This window comes from Pyrus communis, chromosome 13 (assembly GCF_963583255.1).
Source record: "Pyrus communis chromosome 13, drPyrComm1.1, whole genome shotgun sequence".
NCBI classification, from domain to species: Eukaryota; Viridiplantae; Streptophyta; class Magnoliopsida; order Rosales; family Rosaceae; genus Pyrus; species Pyrus communis.
This window is the reverse complement of record NC_084815.1, coordinates 3,021,358-3,037,967: the sequence shown is the minus strand read 5'-3', so window position 1 is coordinate 3,037,967 and position 16,610 is coordinate 3,021,358. Positions and strand designations below refer to the sequence as shown.

At 35.7% G+C, this 16,610-nt stretch overlaps 1 protein-coding gene and 1 pseudogene across 1 annotated transcript; one reads left to right on the top strand and one right to left on the bottom strand.

The window, feature by feature from the left end:
* Positions 1–1,439: 1,439 nt before the first annotated feature.
* Positions 1,440–4,207, top strand: LOC137711968 (dof zinc finger protein DOF3.5-like; annotated as a pseudogene).
* Positions 4,208–14,597: 10,390 nt separating this feature from the next.
* On the bottom strand, positions 14,598–16,119 carry LOC137713755 (E3 ubiquitin-protein ligase PUB23-like). The gene has a single exon (XM_068453106.1). It carries the CDS (start codon positions 15,972–15,974, stop codon positions 14,754–14,756), a length of 1,221 nt encoding a protein of 406 aa, XP_068309207.1. The 5' UTR covers positions 15,975–16,119; the 3' UTR covers positions 14,598–14,753.
* Positions 16,120–16,610: the final 491 nt, after the last annotated feature.

Genomic DNA, 16,610 nt, shown 5'->3' with positions numbered 1-16,610 from the left:
CGTCCCTAAGAGCAACTCCAGCAGGAGCTGGAGTCCGATGAACCAGCGATAGAAATGACCTAATAACCCTAGCAATCTGCTCTAGTCCATGTAGGCAATGAGGTTCGGGGGAGGCCCGAGTGAGAGGCCAGACTCGAATTGGTGGCTTGAGAGCCTAAGGCTATATGATGCAAGGCTGACGTCAGCCACATTATAAAATTAATGAAAAATGTAAAAAAATAATTAAAAAATTAAACAAAATGTAAACAATTAATAAAAAATCCGAATTTTTTAAAAAAAATAATAAAAAAAAGATTTAATTTTTCTATAAATATCTTATCATTATCTTCCACCTTACACCATAATTTTATATTTTCTCAAATACTTTGGGTTTTAATTCCTTATTTAATGAAACGTGGTACAACGAGACCGATTAAAAATTATATCCGAAATTTGAAATAAAATTATTTTTTTTATTATTTTATAAAATAAAAAATACTAATATTTTATTGCCTATTGCCATAGCTATTCAGTTTAGGGGTGGAGATGTAAAAGACAGTTACTGTTCACTGGGGGGATTCAATAGTGAGTTGCCCTCGGGGCCTTTTCAACGCTAGAGTTGCTCTAACGCCAACGAAACCTCATGTGCACGGGCGCATACCACAGTCAACATTTCTATATAACAAACTTCCCTTTTACTTTATACCGAGAGTAGTGTTAGATAAACTAAATTTGTAAAATTTACAAACTAAATAGTGTTTCAGTAATAAGAAATAAACACGTTAATCAACTCTTAAGTAAAAATCCAATCATCAACTTTCATGTCATTTAATTTATAAAATTTTATCTACAAATTTAGTCTCTCTAGCATTACCCTTATACTAATTGCCTAAGAGTATTTAACTCAAAATTAATTGGAATTTGCTATTGACTATATATTTGGTTTATTGACGATGGTCGATCTTAATTTTATTAGAAGGGGATTCTATTCAAATCTCATAAATGATGTTACTGAAAAAAAAAAATCATTTGACAATTAATACACACCCTCATACATGGCGTGGCTTAAACCACATGACATAATTGCACAATACAAATTAGGCCTATTTTGATACTTTGATAGAACTAGAACATACTTCTGATCCAAAGTCAATCAGCAATCGTTTAAGACCATAATTATATGTTGAAATATCAGAATTTACATTATCAATGTGAGAAAATCTCTCAACACACTAGTGTGCAATATGCACGGGGTTGTGTACTCTACACAGCTGCTTTCTTAATTATATTATTACTATATCCCATATAAGCGTATAGACTGTACTATTTCATTTACATGCAACCCATCTGAGCCTTCTCTCTCTCTTTCTCTCTCTCTCCCTCTCTCTCTCCCCAACTCTGCAAGGAAGAGGGTGTGTCGGAAATTTTGATGAAGCCTATGAAGAATTGGGGTATTGGTGATGGAAAAAGCAAGATGGAAACTAAACGATGATCATCATCACATATCTCCCAATTGTCCCAGGTGTGGTTGTTCCAACACCAAATTTTGTTACTACAACAACTATAGTTTAACTTAGCCAAGGTACTTTTGCAAGGGATGTAGGAGGTACTAGACCAAAGGTGGATCCCTTAGGAACGTCCCTGTCGAAGGTGGCTGCCGCAAGAATAGAAGAGGGTCCAAGTCTTTAAGGCTATCCACCATCACTACCACCACCACACAAGGTCACGCACAACACAACACTAATAAGAGTAGTGCCAATACTTATGAGGGTGCTCATAATTCCTATGGCACCAACGTGTTGGGTGATTCCACAAGTTCCTCGATGACTCAAGATGGGTCACATATTGATCTTGCACTTGTTTATGCAAATTTCTTGAACCAGAAGCCAGATAATTCAGATAGTACTACTAGATCTGATCGTCAACTACCAGAATTGCCAAGCGAATTCAACCCATCGGCTGTAGATTTTTCAAGCATGGTGTTGAACATGAACAATGCAAGCTTAGATAACACTAGTACTCAGTTAATGGGTGATCATCATCATCAAAATGGTCTTGTTGGGTCACTTGGATGTCACACTACTCTATCTCAATATCACTTTTCTACTGAAAATTGTAGCATCAATGACCGCATGTACTTTGGTGGATTAGACCCATTAATTCATCATCCAGAGAAGCATCATCATCATCAAGATACAAGTGAAGTAGTACAATATGCAAGCGATTTCGGGTTGCCGCCATTGCCAGGCCAAGAGGCATTATGGTCTACTACTTCTCAAATGACGGATATGTTGGAAATGTGCCCTAAAACCAATCATATGATGATACTTTATGGACATTTCACATGTTAAACTAATCTAGTTTAATATTAAGGGCAAACATTATTGTTTGAGCCGTCTCATATAAATGTTATATGCTTAAACGATAAGTCCAAGGAATATGTGATTGGGAGAATGCGATCTAAAGAAGTTAGATTGATGAGACCATTCTTTCGTAGACACATCCTAAACGTTCCTGATCATAGGATTGCCAATTGGGCATTGACAGTCCGTTAAGATCAGTACGTGCTGTGTCTTCTCTCAGGGAGAGTGACTAGTCTCGAGTCATTGGTATGAGTGACACCAAGACAAGCATGTAGGTGCTCAATAGAGAATGAGTTCATTGAACACGATCAACGAGGAGTTCTCATATTCATGTCACATGAGAACTCATGGTTGGGATAATGCAAAGTAGTCCTTTGACCTGAAGCATCACAGCTGTCTTTTGGTTAGGTACTTGATCTTTGATTATGTCAAAAGTCACTCTATCAGGGTGTCCACGGCATCGTCGGGGTTAAGCCACTTAGCCATGGAGGCAAGTGAATGCGCAACAAGGGATCTCTAACCTTCAAACTGTTTGAGGGAGAATACTCTATGATATGATTTAGAATCTCTGGCCAGAGTATGAATGAGATGTTGGAATGCGTTCCAGATCACATTCAAGGTAATCATATAAGTACAAGATTCACATTGGATAGTAGACATGAATAAACTATCAAACCAAACAATGTGGTCAAGAGTATTGTATTAGAGAAAGACCGTATTGCATTTGTAATCCTAAACTGAATAGGTTCTCCACCTCTTCTGATTAGCTTGGGTAACCATGATATGCTGCTAGGTGTCACTCATGGTTTGTGGAAGCCCTAAACGTGTATAAACACTAAAGGGAGAATTGAAAGTAAGTTTCAATTCACAATCGATTTGAAAGAGTTTGAATCGCCCACTGCCTCGCTAAAAGGAACCTAATGGATCGTACACCGTGTAAGGTAGAGATTGAAGATTCAACGGAGATGAGTAAGAATAATTAAATGGTTTAATTATTTATGGCAAGGATTAATTAATATGATTATTAATCAAACGAATAAGTTCGTTAAAAGACCTCGGGATAGTTTTGGACCTTAAGGCCCAATGGGCTTCGAACGTCAAGTCCATTGACTTAAGTTGTGTGACAACTTAATGAATAATGATTCACAAAGGCCCAAATAGCCCAATAAATCCCATATGGCCGGCCATGTTAGAGAAGGAGTGGTTTTGGACTTATTTACAAGTTTGCCACTCAAATGAATTAAGGAATAAGTATGACTTTATAGCCAAAATTCATTAAGGGTTTCTTTTGGGGAAAAGATGAGAACACAAATCTCTCTTTGCTCTCAAAGAGGCCGGCCACCCTAGAGGAAAATAGCTAGCAATCTTACTTCCTCTAGGTCACTCATTTCTTCTACAATATGCCTTGGTGTGGAGACTTAGAGGTTCTCAATTTTGGGAACTTGGAGAAACCTTTTCATCCATCCAAATCCATGGATCTAAGATGCAAGGAGTGAAGGCCCTCTCTTTGGGTGATTAGCCTTTGCTTATGCAAAGAGGAATCTACAAAGGTATTGATTTCTCAACTCACTTTGTTTTGAGTTGAGTCTTGGTTCACCTATCTACTAGGCTTTGAAGTTCATGGGTTAAGTTTTGTTTTTGAGTGCATATAAACATGATTCCGCCTTTTAATTGTTAATTGCATGTTGTTGATGTTGCTCAAATGAACTTGTTTTTCACAAATCTTCCTTCAGGATAGTGGTAGTCATACAATGCAGGCTCCTACATCGCTATTAGGACCAGAACCTCATGATCCAAACTTGTTAATGGGTGGTTGGCGCCCGTTTGACTTACCATGTAATGAAACTTTCTCCAGGACTACATGACGAGAGAAGAAATGTTGTTCATTGTGTTCATTTTGTTTTAAGGGTTATTATACAAAAATGTTCTTGAGATTTGCATGATCAATAGAAATGGTCACTGAGATTGTCCACACCATCCATGATTTTGGTCATTCCGTTAAAAACTCTTTGGGCAATTTTTAAAGCTTCGTAACTCAATCGTTTCTTAACCAAATTCAACTCATAATATATCAAAATGAAGATAAGAAAGTGTAGAACACGATTATAGCTATTTAAAAGCCCAATGATTGCTATAGATGGCCAGAAAGTGCCTAAAAGGTGATTGGTCTGTGGGAAAACTGGACAACTTGTCAGAAACTAGGTAAACTTTAAACGTTCATAACTTCTTCAATACTCAACGAAATTGAGTGATTCAAAAACTAAAATCATACTTCTCAATAAGAAAAAGAGAATGGTATCTTTTTATTTATTTACTGCTAACTCGCCGTGGTTTGGCTGGAAAACTGCTCGAAAATGTCTAACTCGAAAATGGTTAGCCACTTTCGAGCCTTTGTCCGACCAAACCATGGTGAGTTAACCTTCGACAAAGGTACCATTCGTTTCGTCTCGTCAATAAGTATTATTTTTGTTTTTGAATCACTCGATTTGGTTGAGTATTGAAGAAGTTATGAACGTTTAAAATTTACTTAGTTTCCGGCGAGTTTTCCAGTTTTCCCAAGGATATTGGGCTTCCAAATGGTATAATATTATTCTACACTTTCCTATCTTCATTTTGATATATTATGGGTCGAATTTGGCTAAGATACGATTGAGTTACAAAGCTTTGAAAATTGCCCAAAATTGTTTTTAACGGAAGGACCAAAATTATGGATAGTGGACAATCTCAGGGACCAATTCTATTGATTTTCAATCATAGGGACCATTTCTATTGATCATGCAAATCTCAGGGACCATTATGTATAATAACCCTTGTTTTAATATACTATGGATATGAGGATTTTAATATAAATATGATCCTTTTACTTAATTTTTTGAATTATAAACTCTATTCACAATAATGTGGTAGTACTAATTATGTACGCGTTTCATTCAAGAAAAATAGATGATAAGAGGATTTTAATATTTCAAATGCCGAAATCAAATAACGACTATATATATATTGTTCAAATGACGTACAACAGATTACCGAAATCTAAAAGAGCGATCATTCCACCGATTGAAATTTGTGTTTTCACCATTTCAGCCAATATCCCTTCATTTAAAACCCAAGTAACAATTTCCATTTCAATTTTAGTGAGTGAAGCACATATGTAATGCAGATTATTCAATTAAACTAACGAAAGGTATTTCTCGATCGATGTATCTTTATCAGTTCAAGAGTGGATTGTTTATAGCTATCTAGGTTCTTAGTTACTCTAGGATATCTTTTCCAAAATCATGCATTGCCCAAATGAAGCTCCTATATAGAAGTTTCTTCAATTTGTAAGTAAATACACGTTTCTATTATTAATTAAAAGCTCCCACAGAAGCTTCTGTGTTAGTTAAGCTTAGGGCTCATGTAAAAAATCTAGAAATTCATTCATGATCTATTCCATATATTAATTAGTCAGGCTACTGTTGATTAATTGTTCTCCTACTCACTAAAGTTCTACTCATTGAATTTTCAACGAGGAAAATTATTTAGTGTCAAAGCCCTACAATAATAGAAATTACTTGGTCAAGATGCATGCAGGACTGTAGGTTGATATATTCCAAATGGTGTCTGTGCTTCTTTTGATAGGAAAACAGTCAGTCTAGTGCCGTTTATAATTGTCCTTCGAATTAAAAAGATATGAAACTTTCAAATTTATTGAAAGCATGTTGTGGGTAGACATGAAACCCATGCAGCATACGCAAGTTTCAAAATAGAGGATTTCATGAAATTTAGTACGACACATGATCCCAGAAAATTCCCATGATCCAAGAAATTAACGATTCCACAACCATCTAACAGCCGCCAAACATCTAGTATAAAGTGCCTGCAAAGTTTGATCAAATCATGATTAAAAGTACACGTTCAAATATGATTTTACTTCATTGACAATCTCAACAATATATAATAAAAAATGCTTATAATCCGATGGATGAGTCCCCTAGCCCCACCTTGATCTAAACTTGCCAACTCTCCGAACATTACTATTGTAAATGAGTCCACTAGCTCCACCTTGAGCAATTTTTCCAAATTGAGCACAAGAAACTCCAAATCCCAAACACCATGCTTCTTGTGGGTTTGTGGTTAAAAAATTCCACGCTGAATCCTGGATCAATCTTCCAAAATGATCACAATAAACCCTAAATTCCAAATACCACCTTTTGTGGCCAAACATGACGTTCATTTGGTTATGTATAATTTGAGTAGATTAGTAACATGACCACGCTTGGTTAAATTGTAAAGAACTTCTAAACGAGTTCAAATTGTAATACTTGTAGCTCAAAAACTTATGATGTTACAACCATATAAATGAAATCATCCAATTAAATACATCCTCGTAGTCCATGATCCACAAGTAACTAATCAGTGATTCTAGGGCAAGTAGAAGCTCCTCAATTGAACTTTGACCGAGCTCTTGTGTCCGCTATCCACTCTGAGAGTAAACGTCGCTCATTCAATTGAAGGTGTGTTATACCAAGTCATTGGTTTCGGCGCGGAGCTCTGCCCGGCTTCCTTCTTTGTTTATGAATTTATGTCTTACTTCGGCAGCATTGGAACTGTGTTTTAGTCTCTGGGCGGTGGATATAGATGTGAGGTTTGGCTGTTCCTTTCGGTTTGTAGGTTAATTAGTGATAAAATTCAACTTTGTTTTGGGTATTTTGATGTTGTTTGTTTGTGGTTTAGTTTTGTTGATTATCAAGGACTTTTCGAAGGTCTGTATATGGTACGATGTTAAGGTGAACAACTATTATTTTGTGGTGTGGAATTCGCAGTGTGGGTTGTTGGCTAATTCTAGCTTTCGGGCAGGTGCAATGGGTTATCTCTCTCCTAGGCTTCTAGGATTTTATCTACTACCCACGTTTAGGTCTCTATTATTTGGGCCTCTATGAAGGGTTTTTCTTTTTGTGTTAAAACCCTTTTATGTTTTTTCTTTAATGTACTATTTTGTAATTGCAACAGTGAACTATTACTCATGTTTTATTTGCATAAGTGACGTCTTCTTTCTATACGTTGGTTCTAGGGCTTCGTATTTTGATATCCGCCCGTTTAGACTTCATATAATGGATGTTCGCCACCATGAACAAAAAAAAAAAAAAACGCTCCTCAACAAATAGTCGAATAACAAATAATACAGATATATTTGACAAATTATTTCATGGAGAAAATTAAAACATCACCTAGTCAAATGCATGGTAACCAGTACCAATGTTTTCATTTAATATTTTATGCCTCTTATGTTGCCATGTTGGAATGTACTAGGTTATTTTATAGATTGCTCATCCACCGCGCAATCGATTAATCAATCATACAATCTTTGATGAACGACGTGAAAATTAATTTGTTTAATTTCTAACTTTTCCATGGATGCATTTGTACGTTGCAAATGCTGACCTGATCATAATTAAGTAGTGGATTGCAATTTGAAAAATTATGTAGACAGCATGGTTCTACTTGTCTAATCATATTCATGGCACATAAAATGTCGGTCGATCGAACTTACTTGGATGACATCCTCGCATCATGATATCTGCAAAAGTCCATGTGCAAGCTGTTTTAGGCCCCAGAGAGCGAGAGGCTCAAGATTTGCATGAGATTATTATCACATATTATTAGTTGACTAGGAGTTGGTGTTAATTTTTTTTAGAATTGAACTTGCAACATAGTAAGTAACGAATTTGACTTTCCTATTTAATTTGCATCACATAATATGCTGGGTTCATTATTCTACGCACAATGTTCAAACAGCATTCATGGTAGGTGTAAACTGGTCATATAATTCATGCACTTTTTCTTTTGTGTCTGTGGAAAGGTAAGGAAATGATCGTCTTAATTAGGTGTAAACTGGTCATACAATTCATGCACTTTTTTCTTTTGTGTCTGTGAAGGTAAGGAAATCATCCTAATAATTATATACATATAATTTTTCAGCAATGGGAATAAGTTACCACTCATGTATCCATATGTTATTATGGGCCTAGAAAATTAAAAAAAAAAAAAAAAAAATTAAAAGACGATGTATGGTCATATTTAAACTGAATATTCAAGTGCTAACTAATGAGTAATTTATACAAAATTAAACATCTATGTGTAGTGGTGAAGCCATTAGGGGACCAGAGTAATCCTAAGTCCCTTATGCAATCTCTTTTTGAAAAAAAAAAATTAAGTAAATGTCTACATGTTTGGTTATTTTACAATGATTCTCATAAAAAATCTTTGTTTTGTTGGTTTGAACTTCTACTCCACCATTCCTCATCTATTTTCTTAATTTCTACTCTCAACTCTTAGTCGAATTAAGTGAGTAGTGACTGCGGTTTGTAATATCATCTTCTAACCATCTTTATTTTACTTATAGCTTATAATTTCTCTTTATCTTACTCTTAGTATTACAGTCTAATAATTATAATATTTATCTTCACTTAAAAGTTGAAGGTCTTAGATTTGACTCATGTGGTTGATGAGTTCGATGACAATTTATTATTATTAGCTCATTATGTAAATTAGCACATAAATCCCCATCCCTCGGTGTAAATATATCACTTTATAAAAAATAGAAAAATATGATCAATCTACATGATGCATATTAGAAATTAAGAAAATAAAGCTTCATATTTCTGAAATGTCCCCTTGATATGAAATGGCAGATTCACCTCTACCTGTGGGATCACTCCATAACTTTTTTTTTAATGAATTTTTTTTTTATAAAAACGATAAGATAATTTACACTAAGTTTATTTAAATAACTGTCACAGACTGGAGAGAGGATTGCTATTGGCTTGCTTCCTTGATTGACAAAATGGCTACCAACTGTGCTACAAAACTTCCACTTGATTGACTAAATATCATATGATAATGCACTTTCTCTTCTGGATAGAATTGGATCGACAGATCCTGAACAGTGCAGGTTGGCGGACAAGATACACCTAGAAGTTTATTGAGAAAGCGTGAAGCGGGTAAGCAATTCGTACACGGGACCTCAAGTGCACAACTGAGATACATGCCCCTTGCATATTCACCACTGCAACAATTCACTCAAATTGAAAAGAATTGGATTGACAAACCACAATGTTGTCTATAAAACAGTTAAAAGACCTTTTCCCTCTTTTTTCCAAACTCTTACAATTTTTTTCTCCTTTTTTACGTGTCAAAGGACTTAACTAACCCTAACTACATTGGAAAACTTTGTCTAGTTCCTATTTTTCAGACCCTCTCAAGAGCAACTCGAGCTCATCTGGACGCCTAGCACCAAGTAAATATATATTAGGGATAAGAGATGATTTGACTAGCACTCAAAATGTTCTCAAAGGGTCTCGAGAAATGAAAAATAGGCAAATGACTTGAATATAATGCAATTAAAATTATAAGGATATTTAAGTCTTTTAAACAATTTTATTTTTCAAAATTTTGAAAAGAAAATTTATTTTTGAGCCTCGAAAAATAGCACTTTATCAAATTTCCTAGGCATAATCACTATTTTGAGCTTAAATTTCAAAATTTGTAAATATTGGATTTTAGGATACTTCAAACCTAAAACTATAACTCTAAAGGGTCATCAATTATATGCCCTAAACAATTAACTATGACAATATATAAATAAAAATAAAAATTTAACCTGAGCTGAATGCACTATCATGAAACATTGGAGAAATCACAAGAAGTACACATAACAACACTCGTAAACATGTTTGCTTTACAACTCAGCATAACCTACAAAAAGACGAATTTGGATCTCACCAGATTCTCTTTGTGAGGATTCCAAAAATTCGTAAATCGTGTTCATTCATTGTACATCGTATGATCATAAATCATTTTAAATATTTTTATTTAAAATTAAACATAAACAGTACCTAATAAAAACTGACTGTATGATGTATGATGAATGGACACGATTCACGGATCCCTAAAATTTTCACCAAAAGGATCCAAAAAGGATCCCCGTTGGCAATAAGACCAATACCAACACGGAAAAGGATCCTCGCCGGATTCTTTTCTTAGGGATCATGTGATCGTGACCGTTCATCGTATATTAAAATAATTTCTGATCGCATGATATACGATGAACGGTCACAATCACGGGATCCCAAAAAAAGGAATTCCATACCAACATAAGTACATCTCATGATATTAGTCAAAGACATCCCACCTATCATGGAACTGAATATATGGCCGCCATTCATTCTAATGAAAGAATAAAATAATTTACGCGCAGAATTACACTTTTGTTTTTAAAGAAAGTTGAAGTTTAATCATAAAACTGATTAACTATATAAGAAGTAGCCTAATATGTATAAGCACATGCAAAATTTCTTTTCTTTATTCGTATATAGTGTATACTCTTAATTATAACAGTTTTCTATAATACTTGAGGTTTTGTAAAAAGGAAATGTCTTGGTACATACATACAATCCAATTTAATTAATCTGCAGGTGTTAAGCTTCAACCATGTCTGTCGTGAGGTCAATATTGGTAGTGGATGAATTAGCTACCCTTGGTCTTGTGAAGCGTAATGTTTTTATTTGCTTTTTCTCATCTCCCTTTTGTTGTGGCTTGCAAAGTTAAGTTTGATATGAGGCTCTTAGGTGTCTTTAGGTGAAATAAGTTGAGATTTCACCATTAAACTAATTGATAATATAGAAAATAACTTAACTTACTTATAAGCTTATGTAAAGTTCTTACTTTCATCAATGTGTGATTCATTTTCAACACGCTTCCTCACGCGTGACAAATTTTCAAGCCTATAACACATGGACAATACAATAGATGATGTGGAGCAAGTGTAGCCTTTGAGAAATGTGTGATTTATTCTCAACACGCTTCCTCACATGTGACAAAATTTCAAGCCTAATATATGGGCAATACAAACAAGTGACGAGGAGCATAGCCGTTGAGATTTACACGTCGGACAACCTGCTCTGATAACATGAAGAAAGTTGAGGTTTCATCATAAAATCCATTGGCAATATGAGGAGTAGATCAACTTACTTATAAGCCCATATAAGGTCATTCATATCATCAATTTGAAATTCATTCTCAACACAAAGGGATCCTCATTGTATCTAAGTTTTCAGTATATTTTTTGTTTTAAAATATTCCTATCTAATTCAAGCCGTTGGTTTCATACTTTTTTTATGGATCGTTTCATAATTCTTTTGATCTTATATGCATTTAAAATTATAGAAATTATAATCTTTGATACAATCGGCAAATTGTATAATCAAAACACTTTTTTCTGGGCAGTCAAATATCCTCATATTATTAAGGGGCATTGGATTCGATTACAAACTAAAATTTAATGGCCAACAAAATTAATTGGATTAGATATTCGATTGATCTCCAATGACCATTAACAACTGGATACCTATATATATATATATATATATATGTATGTATGTATGTATATGCATGATGCAGGGGACTTACTTAATTTGAAAGCTTGTTGCAGAAAAGAATCATGCATGGAAAGTGAATTTTTTTTTTTTTTTTTAAGAAATACAATGCCGAAAGTAAGAAATTAAGACAAAGATAAGTAGCGAAGAAAAATTATAAAAAGGAAGTTCGTGTGTATTGCACCACCCCTGACGTGTGTAGACTGCAGGTCTCAACCGCTTTATGGATGGAAGGTAAAGTTTCCTCTTTCTTATGTTTCTCTTTTATATATACTTTGGAAGCTGATGGAAAAATCATAGGGTTTGTACATATCTATCAGATAAAGGAAATGCATCTAATATTGGGTAGGGGAGCCACCTGACCTTATATTGGATATGTTGATTGAAGAAAGCACTTTGCCAGATGGAAGAATTGCTTGAGTTAAGTTATAGAAAAATTTGTGAACCAATTGGTTATTGAGGATAGATAGCCTTTCAAGCTGTTTGTGTGGGACGCTTTTTGTCCCTTCGACCAGGTTAAAATTCTCGGCAAGGTTCTTATCGAGGCCCATGTATGCGCATGATCCTCTTATTTGTACGTATTCCCTTTCAATCAATAAATATCGTACTTCTTCTTCAAAAAGAAAAAAGAAAATGCATCTAATGTCTTAGCAATATCTATTCCACACTGTATATGATTAATTACACGCAAAACGTACAATGTTACGTTGATGTATACTATTAATGTTTGACTTGTGATTTGGCGTTCTACAATTTGGTTTCAAGAAACGTTACGTGTTTAAAGGGTAGATTTAACTTATATGTTGGATTTTTTTTTTTCAAAAGTACAAATTAAATTATCTGTTGGTTTAACTTATACGTTTACAAGTATTCACGTTATAAATTATATATAATATATATGTATATATACACGTAACGTTTTGCTAAGAAGGAAAGTCAAATACAAGATGGGTTGTACTTTGTTTTGCTAAGAAGGAAGCTGTACCGATGGTGTCTGTGCATGTTAGCCGTTCAGGGATTACCACTTATACGTTCGTTTGTGTTCTGACAAAAAAATGTTTATATTTGTTTATGCAAATTACCTCTGGATCGAAGAATTAATCACTAAAGAATGTGTATCCATAAAACTCTAACGTGTCCTTTAAAAAACAAAATAGAATATAGCTATCGCTTATTGCAAAAGAATGAAAGAAATGAAAACAACAAAATAGAAAAAAGGGTAAAGTATAAAAAACTACCTCAACTATTGGTGTCACAACACTTTCATAACTCATCTTTAGAATTTGTGCCAATATTATACATTCCGTTAGCTTGGCCGTTTATTTCTCAATTAAATGCTGACGTGGCTTGATTCGGGGCTCATTTTCTACTAAAAAAATTAAAAAAATATTATTAAAAACTAAAAAAAAAATTAATATTTTTTAAATATTAAAACAAAAGTTAAAAAAAAAAAAAAAAAGCTCTCACTTCGTCCCTTCCCCCCCTCTCTCTCTTCTCCCCTATCTTCATCTTCCTGCTTAATCTTCAACAAAAAAAAAAAAAAAGAAGAGAAATTTGAAAACCCATCAACCCCGCCCCACCCGAAAAAAAAAAAAACAAAAACGCAACCCAGAAAGAAGAAGAAGATGAAGAAGAAAAAAAAAAAAATAACCAAACCAAACGTAGTTCGTCTCCCCTCCCCCTGCCTGCAACCCAGAAAGAAGGAGGAAGAGAAAAAAAAAAAAAAAAATCCCAAACCAAACCTAGTTCCTCCCCCCCCCCCCCCTCCCCCAAAACTCAACCCCAAATCCACCACTCCCACCCGAAGGTTTCCCGATTCCACCTCAACGGGATCTGGCTTTTTTCCTGTGTGCGGGGGTTAGGGAAGACAGGAGGGGGAAGAAAGGAAGGGGGGTCGGGGAAAATCGCGAGGGGGGGGGGGGAAGATAAATTGGTTTTTTTTGTTTTCTTCTTCTTCTTTTTTCTGGGTTGCAGGAAGGGCGTTAGAAGGGGAAGAAGATGAAGATGGGGGAGAAGAAAGAGAAGGGGGTGGGGGGGGGGGGGTGGGGAAAGGGGACGTGAGGGTTTTTTTTTTTTTTTTTTTTTTTAATTTTCTTTATTATTTTAATATTTAATAATAATTAAATGATTTTTTTTAGTTTTTAATAATATTTTTTAAAATTTTTAATAGAAAATAGGTCTCGGATCAAGCCACGTCAGTATTTAACTGAGAAATAAATGGCTGAGCTAACGGAAGGTATAACATTGACACAAATTCTAAAGATGAGGTATATCATTATTAATTTTAAAAGATGAGGTATAAAAGTGTCGTGACACCAATAGTTGTGGTAGTTTTTTGTACTTTACCCTAGAAATAATCTCACGTGAACGCAGAAAGAGGAGCACGCTACTCTAACTAATTTAGCTAAGTCTAGATTTAGAATTCATTAGGATAAAGGTATCAATGAAAGAATAAAGAATTAAAGTATATGAGTATATCAGTCCACAAAGATGGGCAAATAATTAATTGTGTAATGTACTTGCAAGAAGATATGATTATTTTTTCTGTCCGGGTGGCTTTTTTGAGCGAGTCTAGAACCTCCTTATTTTACTTAGTCCCTTCATTTTCTGTTGGTTCCGGCGCTGGAACAGCCCTCAATCAATTTCAAGTTGCATGAACAAGATGACCCAGAACAGCTAAAAGTATGGGGGATTAATTATTATCTTTGGATTTCTCTTTACCAAAACGACTTAAATAAAATTTCGAAAACAAGAAATTGATCTAGATATAGTCATCCTTAAAGTTGCAAAGGTATTGAGAAAATTAATGATATTCCGATTTCCCAAAAAGGCAGAACCAGAAAAGAAATTCATATGAACTCAATCAAACATTTATATATGGAACTGTAATCCAGTCCATTAGTCTGTATCTCTTTGTTGTAAAACCAACCACAAATCAATTATGTACACAAAAATGGAAAATTACTAAAAATAGAGAAAGTCACAACTCTCTCTTTCAAGATGGATAAGAAGAAACCAAATTGCTTGGTATACAAGTAGAATTCTTCCATGTCCTTCCATGCAATTTTAAGACCTCTCTAGCCTTATCCTTTGTCTTGCTGCCACTATCCACTTGAAGAACTAAGCACAGCTTCGCCACAACACCCAATTGCATCATCTCCTGCAAAACACTCGACGTCGCTGAAAACTTGCAAATGGAGAACAAAATCCTTACTGCCCTCTCGCTGGCCACCTTTGAGACCCTCATTATCTTCTTAGACACCACAGCGAGCCCTGCGCCATGAGTCAGCAGTTCTGCGCGGCCTTCTGCGCAGCCACATATCATGTCAAGCACCATGAGTGTCATTTCCAAGGTTCTCCTATCGGAAGAAGTATCCAAAAGAAGTTCAATCAGGACCATAACCGCCCCTGCTTCAACGGCTTTGATTCTGTTACGTCCCCACGGACAGAGCTGGATCAACAGTTGCAATGTGGCTTTTGAGGCCTGTTGTGAGATCTGATCATTTAAGACCTCAACAACTTCGGCGAAAAATTCGGGTTTTACGTTTGCCATCCTCGTTGAATCAGCAACCTCAAAAATTGATCTCAACAACATCACAGCGTACGCTCGAGACTCGTAGCTCCCACGTTGCATGAGTTTGATCAAGGCCTCGACAAACTCACCCTCTTTGCCTATTAGGGTTTTGAGAACATCTTCGCTGAGATTTAGGTTATGGAGGATGCTCAAAGCGTCTTCGTTTTCAACATTTTCTCTGTCGTTCTTGATGTTGTTGATTATCGTTGAAGCAAGGAACTCGACTGCACCGGCGGCTTCGATGCTTTTCTTGTTGGCTTCGCTGTCGGACGAAATGGATCGAAGCTCGCGGAGGCATTTTGCCAGACCGTTTGGAGACTTTTTGGCGTCTCGGAGGAGCCTAGCGATCTGGGATTTGTTGACTGGCGGCTTTGGAGTTGGGATCCTTTCGATGCCATGAGAAGCGTTCATTGTGCACCAAGCTTGGAGCAACCGGCGAAGAGTGTGGTTTGGAGTTATGTCGGAATCCTCCGAAACCACTTGTTTGGTAACGGGACAAGTCTTGTTCTTGCTCGAGAACAACCATTTCTCTATGCTCTCCCGATCGTATGTGATCCCGGTAGAGATCGTGACGGGATCCTTCATGATTTCTAGAGAAATGGGGCAGAGAAAAAACGAGGGAACGTCGATTTCTTGGTCCATCTAATCGAAAAATTCAAAACCCAAATGAGAAAACCTGGGGAAGATTGAGAAGTAACAAAGGATACTTTTGGTTGATCAACAAAGTTTTGATTAAAGTGAGAGCTGATGATTGATACGAAGGTTTTTGATGTAGTTGTGAATTGGTTTGAACTTTGAAACGCTATGAGGATATATGAGAAAGGAGTTGAGTTTATATATATATATATACACACACACAGAGTTGGGGAGGAAAGTGAGATTTTCAAATAAAAAAAAGTCAAAACACGGGAAATATGAGCGTTGAGAGAGAGTAGAGAGAGAAAGGAAGGAGAGAGAGAGAGAGAGAGGAAGAACCGAAGAAGGTGAAGACTTTTCCAAGTTATTGAAAGGCTCAAGATTGACGAACTTTACCAGGTCATTAAAGTTGCACAAGGTGAAATGAACATGCAAATACATACAAAATTTGGGGAAAATTGCATATCCCTTTTGACTTTGGAATAATCATTTTCTCCATCTGGAGGTTTATATCTCGTGCGTGTTTAAAGTCTGCATTGTCTTCTTGCCGACAGAAGGTAATGGTTGTGGGGACGTATGGCGTTGGAGCCCATTCTTGGTTGCTGCAGCCAATGCCCGAACTCCATTTGGTTACTTTGACAA

Bases quoted from the DNA above. Each gene is read 5' to 3' on its own strand.
- LOC137713755 (XM_068453106.1), bottom strand. From the start codon at position 15,974: ATGGACCAAGAAATCGACGTTCCCTCGTTTTTTCTCTGCCCCATTTCT.